Below are 13,531 nucleotides of genomic sequence, written 5' to 3'. Positions count from 1 at the left end.
ATGTGGGGGTGTAGATTTGGAAGCCTCCAGAATCAGAGACAGTGACTGTGCAGCCCTGGTGACCGCAGTGACAAGCAAAGAATCCCTGGTGACCGCAGTGACAAGCAAAGAATCCCTGAGTGTGATAAGTAACTGCCCAGTGTGTGTGTGACAGCGTTACTACAGAGAGACTGTCAGCCTGGTGCACAGAGGCTCTTGCAGCAGCGACGGAGACTGTGCAATTTCCTGGTTTCAGTTTCACAAAGAGAAGAACAGGCTGCAAAAGTTTAACCCCGGAGTCTTCAGGAGTCTCCAGTTCTCAGAAGGCAGGAAAGACTTCAGACTTTTCAAGTGCTGCTGGTGACTGTACCCACATTGGAATAAGGACCCTTCAGTCAGGACCTCCCTGGACTGATCAGTTACAAGAACACTCGTTAACCCTTTCGTTTCCGTTTAACTGTTTACTATTGATTTACCTCTATTAACCCCCTGTTTACTCCCTGCGAGGAGAATCTACTCCTGTTAATAAATTCCCTCAACAGTTGGTCTGTCTGTTCCGTGGTGACATTCGCAACCCTGCACCCTATTACAGTCCCATAATTAGTAAATTGAGTCCATCTTTATGTGACTTATTCTCAGTAGAGCTACAACTGTTCTGTGAAGGCCTCAGAGATTTGTTTGAGAACATTAGGGACGAAACAGCATCATGGAAACCAAGGAACACACCAGACAGGTCAGAGATAAAGTTGTGGAGAAGAGTAAAGCAGAGTTAGGTTATACAAAATAGCCCAAGCTATAAACATCTTATGGAGCACTGCTAAGTAGTGTTGAGCATTCCGATACCGCAAGTATCGGGTATCGGCCGATACTTGCGATATCGGAATTCCAATACCGAGTTCCGATACTTTTGTGGTATCGGGAATCGGTATCGGAACCATATTCATGTGTAAAATAAAGAATTCAAATAAAAAATATGGATATACTCACCTCTCCGGTGGCCCCTGGATCTTACCGCTGTAACCGGGAGCCTCCGTTCCTAAGAATGAGCGTGTGAAGGGCCTTCGATGACGTCACGGCTTCTGATTGGTCGTGTGAGCGGTCACATGAGCGTCCTCACACATTACCACACGAGGCTCCGTCCCCACACATTACCACACGAGGCTCCGTCCCCCCACATTACCACACGAGGCTCCGTCCCTCCACATTACCACACGAGGCTGTGTCCCCACACATTACCACACAAGGCTCCGCCCCCCACATTACCACACGAGGCTTCATCCCCACACATTACCACACGAGGCTCCGTCCCCCCACATTACCACACGAGGCTCTATCCCCACACATTACCACACGAGGCTCCATCCCCACACATTACCACACGAGGCTCCGTCCCCACACATTACCACACGAGGCTCCTCCCCCCACATTACCACACGAGGCTCCGTCCCCATACATTACCACACGAGGCTCCATCCCCACACATTACCACACGAGGCTCCTCCCTCCACATTACCACATGAGGCTCCGTCCTCACACATTACCACATGAGGCTCCATCCCCCCACATTACCACACGAGGCTCCATCCCCACACATTACCACACGAGGCTCTGTTCCCCCACATTACCACACGAGGCTCCGTCCACCCACATTACTACACGAGGTTCCGTTCCCCCACATTACCACACGAGGCTCCGTCCCCCCACATTACCACATGAGGCTCTGTCCCCACACATTACCACATGAGGCTCCGCCCCCACACATTACCACACAAGGCTCCGTCCCCCCACATTACCACCCGAGGCTCCATCCTCACACATTACCACACGAGGCTCCGTCCCCACACATTACCACACGAGGCTCCGTCCCCACACATTACCACACGAGGCTCCGTCCCCACACATTACCACATGAGGCTCCTCCCCCCACATTACCACACGAGGCTCCATCCCCACACATTACCACACGAGGCTCCATCCCCACACATTACCACACGAGGCTCCGTCCCCACACATTACCACACGAGGCTCCATCCCCACACTTACCACACGAGGCTCCATCCCCACACATTACCACACGAGGCTCCGTCCCCACACATTACCACATGAGGCTCCGTCCCCACACATTACCACACGAGGCTCCATCCCCACACATTACCACACGAGGCTCCGTCCCCACACATTACCACACAAGGCTCTGTCCCCACACATTACCACATGTGGCTCCTCCCCCCACATTACCACACGAGGCTCCGTCCCCACACATTACCACACGATGCATCGTCGCCACACATTACCACACGACGCTCCTCCCCCCCACATTACAACACGCAGCACTTCCTTTCTATGTAATTCAACCACTTCAGCCAAGGTAAACGTTCATTTAATTGCATAATCACCAGCAGTGTTAATTAGATAGCAATGAGCATGCCGAGCGTTAGCTGGCTCGAAACAGCTAGTATATAATAGCCCCCTTCACCCTTAAAAACTGGTATCACAAAAAAGGAAAACATATGTTCAGCTCCCCTTGAACATGGTGACCGTGTTGGATCTGTTTTTATCACGGGTACGTCACGTACCCATTATAATCTATAATGCTATTGTCATGCCCGTACTTTCTCACTGACTGTGTGTCAGTGCGAAACTCACGGAGGCATCCATCTTTCTTCTGTATCACAGATGGAAATGCCAGTAAAAGCCTATGGGTCCGTGAAGGCTGTGGAGTCGGTAGGCCAAACCTCCAACTCAATTCCCATGACTCCGACTCCCTCATACATGGCTCATGTTTTTAAGTGATAAATTTACTGTAGTAAAATGATAACATCAGGCTTTTAATCTTTAGTATGATTCAATAATCAAGCCATTTAGATAGAACATAAAATATATTTATTGGAATACAACTTTAGAACAAAAAAACATTTGTCTATTTCCCAAATTCTTATGAAAAAAATATTCCCCACAAACTGCATTGAAGTACTGTACCCAATTTATTATATATTTTAGTAGTCAGAGTCGGTCCATTTTATATCGACTCTGACTCCACCAAAATGGGCTCTGTCTCCGACTCCACAGTCCTGCGTAAAAGACACGTAGAGCATACAGATGGCATCTACTGTATGTTGCCATGCTTGTGCTGTCCGTATTTAACATTGCCAAGGAAAGGAGAAGCTTTGCCATTTATTTCTTTGTCCATCCATGAAAAACACTGATAACACGCTGATGGTAAAAATGACACACGGACCATACACTGATGACACACGGACCATACACTGATGACACACGGACCATACACTGATGATACACGGACCATACACTGATGGCACACGGACCATACACTGATGGCACACGGACCATACACTGATGACACACGGACCATTCACTGATGACACACCGACCATGCACTGATGACACACGGGCCATACACTGATGATACACAGACCATACACTGATGGCACACTAATCCAAAGCACTGATGACACTTGGACCGTACACTGATGAAACACGGACGATACACTGATGATACACGGACCATACACTGATGATACACAGACCATGCACTGATGGCACACTAATCCAAAATACTGATGACACATAGACCGTACACTGATGACACACGGACCGTAAACTGATGACACACGGACCATGCACTGATGATACACGGACCATACACTGATGGGACACTAATCCAAAACACTGATGACACATGAACCGTACACTGATGATACACGGACCATTCACTGATGGCACACGGACCAGTCACTGATGACACACCGACCATGCACTGATGACACACGGACCATGCACTGATGATACACGGACCATACACTGATGGGACACTAATCCAAAACACTGATGACACATGGACCGTACACTGATGACACACGGACCATACACTGATGATACACGGACCATACACTGATGATACACGGACAATACACTGATGATACACAGACCATACACTGATGGCACACGGACCATGCACTGATGACACACGGACCATGCACTGATGACACACGGACCATACACTGATGACACACGGACCGTACACTGATGACACATGGACCATACACTGATGATACACGGACCATACACTGATGACACACGGACCGTACACTGATGATACACGGACCATACACTGATGGCACACGGACCATACACTGATGGCACACGGACCATTCACTGATGACACACCGACCATGCACTGATGACACACGGGCCATACACTGATGGCACACGGACCATACACTGATGGCACCTTAATCCAAAGCACTGATGACACTTGGACCGTACACTGATGACACACGGACCATACACTGATGATACACGGACCATACACTGATGGCACACTAATCCAAAACACTGATGACACATAGACCGTACACTGATGACACACGGACCGTACACTGATGATACACGGACCATGCACTGATGACACACCGACCATTAACTGATGACACACGGACCATGCACTGATGATACACGGACCATACACTGATGGGACACTAATCCAAAACACTGATGACACATGGACCGTACACTGATGACACATGGACAGTACATTGATGATACACGGACCATACACTGATGGCACACGGACCATTCACTGATGACACACCAACAATGCACTGATGACACACGGACCATGCACTGATGATACACGAACCATACACTGATGGCACACTAATCCAAAACACTGATGACACATGGACCGTACACTGATGACACACGGACCATACACTGATGATACACAGACCATACACTGATGATACACGGACCATACACTGATGATACACAGACCATACACTGATGGCACACGGACCATGCACTGATGACACATGGACCATACACTGATGACACACAGACCGTACACTGATGACACATGGACCATACACTGATGATACACGGACCATACTCTGATGAGACATGGACCATACACTGATGACACACGGACCATACACTGATGATACACGGACCATACACTGATGGCACACGGACCATACACTGATGGCACACTAATCCAAAACACTGATGACACATGGATCGTACACTGATGACACACGGACCTTACACTGATGACACATTGACCATACACTGATGGCACACTAATCCAAAACACTGATGACACATAGACCGTACACTGATGACACACGGACCGTACACTGATGATACACGGACCATACACTGATGGCACACGGACCATGCACTGATGACACACCGACCATGCACTGATGACACACGGACCGTACACTGATGATACACGGACCATACACTGATGATACACAGACCATACACTGATGCTACACGGACCATTCACTGATGACACACCGACCATGCACTGATGACACACGGACCATGCACTGATGATACACGAACCATACACTGATGGCACACTAATCCAAAACACTGATGACACATGGACCGTACACTGATAACACACGGACCATACACTGATGATACACGGACCATACACTGATGATACACGGACCATACACTGATGATACACGGAGCATACACTGATGGCACACGGACCATGCACTGATGACACACGGACCATGCACTGATGACACACGGGCCATACACTGATGACACACGGACCGTACACTGATGACACACGGACCGTACACTGATGACACATGGACCGTACACTGATGATACACGGACCATACACTGATGACACACTGACCGTACACTGATGACACATGGACCGTACACTGATGATACACGGACCATACACTGATGACACACTGACCGTACACTGATGACATACGGACCATGCACTGATGACACACGGACCATACACTGATGATACACGGACCATACACTGATGGCACACTAATCCAAAACACTGATGACACACTGACCGTACACTGATGACACACGGACCATACACTGATGATACACGGACCATACACTGATGATACACAGACCATACACTGATGATACACGGACCATACACTGATGATACACAGACCATACACTGATGGCACACGGACCATGCACTGATGACACATGGACCATACACTGATGACACACAGACCGTACACTGATGACACATGGACCATACACTGATGATACACGGACCATACTCTGATGAGACATGGACCATACACTGATGACACACGGACCATACACTGATGATACACGGACCATACACTGATGGCACACGGACCATACACTGATGGCACACTAATCCAAAACACTGATGACACATGGATCGTACACTGATGACACACGGACCTTACACTGATGACACATTGACCATACACTGATGGCACACTAATCCAAAACACTGATGACACATAGACCGTACACTGATGACACACGGACCGTACACTGATGATACACGGACCATACACTGATGGCACACGGACCATGCACTGATGACACACCGACCATGCACTGATGACACACGGACCGTACACTGATGATACACGGACCATACACTGATGATACACAGACCATACACTGATGCTACACGGACCATTCACTGATGACACACCGACCATGCACTGATGACACACGGACCATGCACTGATGATACACGAACCATACACTGATGGCACACTAATCCAAAACACTGATGACACATGGACCGTACACTGATAACACACGGACCATACACTGATGATACACGGACCATACACTGATGATACACGGACCATACACTGATGATACACGGAGCATACACTGATGGCACACGGACCATGCACTGATGACACACGGACCATGCACTGATGACACACGGGCCATACACTGATGACACACGGACCGTACACTGATGACACACGGACCGTACACTGATGACACATGGACCGTACACTGATGATACACGGACCATACACTGATGACACACTGACCGTACACTGATGACACATGGACCGTACACTGATGATACACGGACCATACACTGATGACACACTGACCGTACACTGATGACATACGGACCATGCACTGATGACACACGGACCATACACTGATGATACACGGACCATACACTGATGGCACACTAATCCAAAACACTGATGACACACTGACCGTACACTGATGACACACGGACCGTACACTGATGACACACGGACCATACACTGATGATACACGGACCATACACTGATGATACACGGACCATACACTGATGGCACACTAATCCAAAACACTGATGACACATTGACCGTACACTGATGACACACGGACCGTACACTGATGACACACGGACCATGCACTGATGATACACGTACCATACACTGATGATACACGTACCATACACTGATGATACACGGACCATACACTGATGACACACTGACCATACAATGATGACACACAGACCTTACACTGATGATTCACGGACAATACATTGATGGCACACTAATCCAAAACACTGATGACACACTGACCGTACACTGATGACACACGGACCGTACACTGGAGAGAAGAAATAAAAAATCATTGTTTTTTTTTTTGTGTGTGTTTAAAATAAAGATCCTTGTCACCACCCCCCTCCCACCCCGTGCGCCCGCCCGCTGGAAATAAAATACTCACCCGGCTCCCTCGATGCTTCCTCTCAGCGCCGCAGCTTCTTCCTGTATGAGCGGTCACGTGGTACCGCTCATTACAGTGATGATTTGCAAATGAGCCTGAAAGACTATGGTAGATCTAAAGCCTCTGTCACTCCATCTCTATTCCCCACCCAGCACCGCTTCCTCCTGCGTGCCTGACTATCTCTATGCCGTGTGACTTCGGGCAGGAGGAGAAGGCGCTGAACAGGTAATAGACCTGGAGTGCCAAATGCTTAAGATCTACCATAAACATAAGGATGGATGACCTCGGGGAGATCAAAACATCCAACACCGCGGAGACACCATCACGTGTTTCTCAATGCAAGCAATGAATAGCCAGGTCTTTCACATTGCTTGCATTGAGAAACACGTGATGGTGTCTCCGCGGCCTTTCTACATGCATTTTTTCCTTAAGGGATGGGGGCAGTGTTCTGGATCACTGCGTTGAGAAACACGTGATGGTGTCTTCGCAGTGTTGGATGTTTTGATCTCCCCGAGGTCATTCACCCTTTTGTTTATAGTCTTTTCACCAGGCACTGCTCCTAATAGCCAGTTTCCTACTCCACACTGATGAGGGGCAAATACCTCGAAACAGCTGTCTGTGGATGGATACCATGTTTTGGCATAGGTGGTTTTCCTTTATTGGATGCTGCCCTTCCTGTGGTTGTTCCTTCCCGGGGAAAGACCTGGCTATTCATTGCTTGCGTTGAGAAACACGTGATGGTGTCTCCGCGGCTTTTCTACATGCATAAGATCTACCATAGTCCTTTAGCCTCATTTGCATATCAATTCCAATCCCGATTTCTCAGTAATGGAGAAACCGACTAGCTATGTAAAGGTTTTGCTGGACTTGTCCTTTTTTCAAATAATTGTAGTTTGGGGTGTGTAATCCTATTGACTGATTCTCTTTAATAAAAGTTTTACAATATTTCAAAACTGAGCTATTAAGAACTACAACTTATCCCGCACAAAAAAAGGCATAAAACGACAGTGAAAAAAAACCAAACTAAAATATAATTTGTGGTGCAGATAAAGGGTTAATCTTATTTCACGACAAAGAAAGCAATGAATGAGCAGTAGAGATGGCTCTGATGATAGATTATCTGTTCGTCTCATGCATTATTCATATGTTGTAGCCTTTTGATTAAGGGATGATAGGTTTGTGCCAGCTGATAATTAGTTAATTAGTGTGATGTCTGCTCCTCCTGTCTTGGTGTTTGAATGTAGAAACCTTCATTTATTTCCCGGCTTGTAAACAAGTCTTCTGTTCCTGTTGTATCATTGTTTGATGTAATTACTTCGGAGGTCAGAAAGCATCAGCGCGCGCCGACAATAATTGGATGCTAAGCACAACACGAGGCGGAGACTTCAGGCCTTTCATGTGATGCCTTGTATGACGGGCCAAATCTAGAGGAAAGGACAATCCTGGAGAATCTCTTCCTAGATTTCTGCATTCTGCTCTTCCTTTGTGACTTCTCCTGGAAATGTAGAAATCTATTGACAACTAGTTATGACTATCCCTTTTACCCAATAGGATCTGACGCTATATACTCTGACAGCGTCTGCACCGACTGGACTACTTTAGGGCTCGTGCAGTCGGACGAGGTTTTGACCACCACTTGTACCCATGTTATTCTATGGGGCTCTGCACATGTCTGATTTGCCTCCAAGAATCGGATGACACTCGCCCATTCAAGTCTATGGGTCCTTGAAAATAAAATCAGACTGCACTTGGATGACATCCGAGTGCCATCCGATTTTCACGGCCTGACATAATAGAGAAGGTGGAGAAACTTTTTTTTTTCTCCACCTTCAAGAAAATCAGGTCCCACTCTGATCAAACTAATTTTAAGTCCATAGTCTGATTGATTTTCTAGGTCAGAAGTAAACAGTTGTGTGCCCTACCCTTGGGCTACAGTATAAAAAATCATTCTGAGTTGCATCCAGAAAAGTGTGGCGATTTTTTTCTCACTTGTCATCCGCATACAATCCATTTTCTTACAGCAGTAGCTGTTAATCATTCACAAGACCATTTACAGTTTCCTTTGTCACAAAATTGCAATGTATGGACTCAATCACAGGACTGTAGATTCTCTCATCTGAGACAATGGGGTCGATTCTGCTACTGACAGTCTGATCAGAGTTTGATCAGAGTATCAGCATAGTGTGATCTGATTCTTTATGATGAGCAAATGAGAGCACAGAGGAGAAGATGGAGAACAACATTTCTGTATCTTCTCCATTCTATGAATCCGCGGAAATCGGACTGCACTCAGATGTCATCTGAGTGCAGACCTATATTTTCCACGCACCCATAGGCTTGAATAGGTGAGTGAAGTGAAGTTGCTGCAGATTGTCAGTGAAAAAAATCAATCATCTGCACTGCCCCATTGTATAACATTGGTCCGAGTGCTGTCTGGTAAAATATTGCATCCGCAACGTGCGCACATACCCTAACAGTTCCCATTGCACACCAAATCACATACATAGCAAGAAGCTTTAGTTTTGGTCAAAAGATTTTTTAAGCCGGCACCACCATAAGGTAGACTCTTTTGACCGAGCCCTACTCTACTCTAACTTATTAAACATTTCTTAAAATACCCAATACTCTTTTTAGGTATATTTGTATTTATTTTTCTTTAAGGTAATGTGTCACATACATTTTTTAAAATGATCAATCATATCACATAAAAGGGACAAATACAGTCACACCATGGCTGGACCACGTGTTACCACCACACAGTGACCGAATAATACCACATGCAAGGCACAAATACCACCACACCATGACCAGACCACATATTACCACCGCACAGTAAGCTATAATACCACATACAAGGAACAAATACTGCCATACCATGACCAGACCATATATTGCCACCACATACAAGGAACCTCATATTACCACTACACCACCACATACAAGGAACCACATATTACCACTACACCACCACCACCACATACAAGGAACCACATATTGCCACCACATAGTGACTGAATAATACCACATACAAGGCACAAATACCACCACACCATTACCAGACCATATATTACCACCACATAGTGACCGAATAATACCATATACAAGGGACAAATATCACACCATGACCACACGACATATTACCACCACATAGTGACCAAATAATACCACATACAAGGCACAAATACCTCCACACCATGACCACACGACATATTACCATCACATAATGACTGAATATTACCACATACAAGGCACATATACTGCCACACCATGACCAGACCATATATTACCATCACATTGTGACAAAATAATATCATATACCATATTCATGAAAAAATTGAAAATGTCATCCAAGTGCGGTCCGATTTTCATGGACTGTCAGAATGGAGAAACTTTTCTTTGTATTTCTTTACGTGCGAGAAAAATGGATGACATTCGGACCGCACTCCGATCAGAACAATCAGTATGTTATTCACATACATGGAGAAATCGAACGTGTGAATGAGCCCAAATACCGATCCCTTATGCCCACTACCCATCATCTAGATGTTGATAATATCAGCCGCCAGAGGACTACATGCAGTGGAATTGGTTGATTTTTTTTTCTTTTTAACACTTCATAAACCAGTGTTTTATTTCTGTACAGGCAATGGAAATTAACCCTTCTTTTACCATTTCCTCCAGTGGTTTTCTATTTTAAAATGTACTAAAAATGCATATTCCTTTTTTACCCGCTGATTATCCACATCTCATTTAAGTATATGGAGAAAATCTGTGAATGAAACACATATTTGCTACAAGAGAAATTGATATTCTGTGAACTTAAAAAATCGCACCACAGATCAGTTCCCTCAGCATTAAAAAAAAATAGAGTGGGCATAAGATTTATATAGATCCCATATATTTTGCTGGAACTGTAAGGCCATGTGCACACGCTGCGGATTCCATTACGGAATTTTCCGCAGCGGATTTGATAAATCCGCAGTGCAAAACCGCTGCGGTTTTTCCTGCGGACTTATCGCGGTTTCTATTGCGGTTTCCGCTGCGGGTTTACACCTGCAGTTTTCTATTGGAGCAGGTGTAAACCCGCAGCGAAATCCGCAAAAATAATTGACATGCTGCGGAATATAAACCGCTGCGTTTCCGCGCGTTTTTTTCCGCAGCATGTGCACTGCAGATTTCGTTTCCCATAGGTTTACATTGTACTGTAAACTCATGGGAAACCGCTACGGACCCGCAGCTGCGGAAACGCTGCGGTTCCGCAGCAAAATCCGCAGCATGTGCACATACCCTAATACGTTGCATTTTTTGTGCAAGAAAAAATATGCAGCAAAAAAAAATGCACCATTATGGAAAATTAGCCTAAAAAAATACTAAAAAAAAATTCTCCCATCTAGCTGTTGTAATAGCAGCATTAATTGACCATTTTATTAACATAGATAGAGCTCTTTAATTAATTAAATTAGCATTCTAATCATCAGATTATTTCTGTTACAACATAATTATTATAATATAATAATTGTATATTAATTTAATATATAGAATTAAATATAATGAAATATATATAATATATTATGAAATAATATATTACATTATATATGTGTGTGTGTATAATTAAGTAGTATAATAGTATATGACAATATAATATATATATATATATATATATATATATATATATATATATATATATAATGTAATAAGGATATAATATAAATAATTTTATAATATATTATATTATATATAATATAACTATATATATAATGTAATAATATATTATAATATATGGAATATTTATTAATTAGATAGAAATTATTATAATTTTATTAAATATAATAGGATGACAATATAATAAGTATATATATATATAATATAAAGTGTATATATATATATATATATATATATATTATAAAACAAAAAATGTATAAATCTATATTATATACATTAATTAGATATAATCAAAATATTAAACTGGGTTTACTAGTGTAGCCAAATTATTCCACTTTGTCATAACATTTCCTTTTAGGATGCAAAGACTGATACCCCCTAATGCCCAAAGCCGTGAATTCCGATTATGTAATGAAATTAGGCCGCGCTTCCCACTGGAAGCAATGAAGCAAAGCCCATTGTGTGCTGCTTTACTGTACATCAACTTATTTGACATCTCATTTCACAACTGCTGAGCAATGTAGAAGCGTATCATGAATTAGAACATGAAGAGAGCCTGCAGGAGCCATTTAACTACCGCCGCGTGGGCGATTTGTCTTGTCATAAGGGTGCCACCTGGTGGTCAAATGTCATCATTGCATATCTTATGTTAACTTTGTATTTTACATTTTTGTTCTATTGAAAGTGTACGGAAACTCCATTTTTACCGACTCCTATAAAATAGATTACCCAATAATAATGTAATAAAAACGCAGCTATTTGCCAATTTTAGCTGATATTTGTTCATTTTCTTCTTTTGACAGCCTACTGTTTGTGAAAGAGAGCTTTGTGTATTCGCTTTTCAGACACTGGGTGTAATGAATGAAGCTGCAGATGAAATTGCAACCGGTGCTCAGGTATAAAGAATAACGTTACAGACAATCCAGATTGATGAAGACTTTCAATGTTATTAATTTTGCACTGTTAATATTGAGCATTATGATAATTGATATTATTATGTTGTATTCAAGCTAGTTTGCATTTGAGGAGCTAGAATAGGTCGGGGTTCTTCCCATCCTTTGTGGATATAGAATTCTTATATCTAATGGATCCGTCACAACAGCACAGAGTTTATCAGCACAGTCAACTCCTTTGATTTCATTTCCATAATTTATTTTAGCTATTAAAAGTTGCGTATTTTGGCCTTTTTTAGACCATCCTCTTCACTTTTCACCCTCTTTTGCATAAAGCGGAAAAAATGTGCAACTTTTTAAAGCTAGAAAAGTTGGGTAAAAGAGATGAAAAATCAGAATACAGAAAGATATGTGACCTACGACATTAGAAAGTGGTGCAGATTATTGCAGAAATCTATCCCAGC

General features: G+C 43.8%; 1 protein-coding gene across 1 annotated transcript in view; it reads left to right on the top strand.

Moving 5' to 3' along the window:
* Positions 1 to 13,531, top strand: part of PARP8 (poly(ADP-ribose) polymerase family member 8) — a 377,448-nt gene that overhangs the window by 309,955 nt on the left and 53,962 nt on the right. Inside the window, exon 15 of the mRNA XM_077285314.1 lies at positions 12,978 to 13,070. Coding sequence (XP_077141429.1) covers positions 12,978 to 13,070 — 93 coding nt within the window. The remainder of the gene's footprint in view (positions 1 to 12,977; positions 13,071 to 13,531) is intronic.

This window comes from Ranitomeya variabilis, chromosome 1, assembly GCF_051348905.1.
Source record: "Ranitomeya variabilis isolate aRanVar5 chromosome 1, aRanVar5.hap1, whole genome shotgun sequence".
Classification (NCBI taxonomy): Eukaryota; Metazoa; Chordata; class Amphibia; order Anura; family Dendrobatidae; genus Ranitomeya; species Ranitomeya variabilis.
This window is presented reverse-complemented; position numbering and strand designations above follow the sequence as displayed.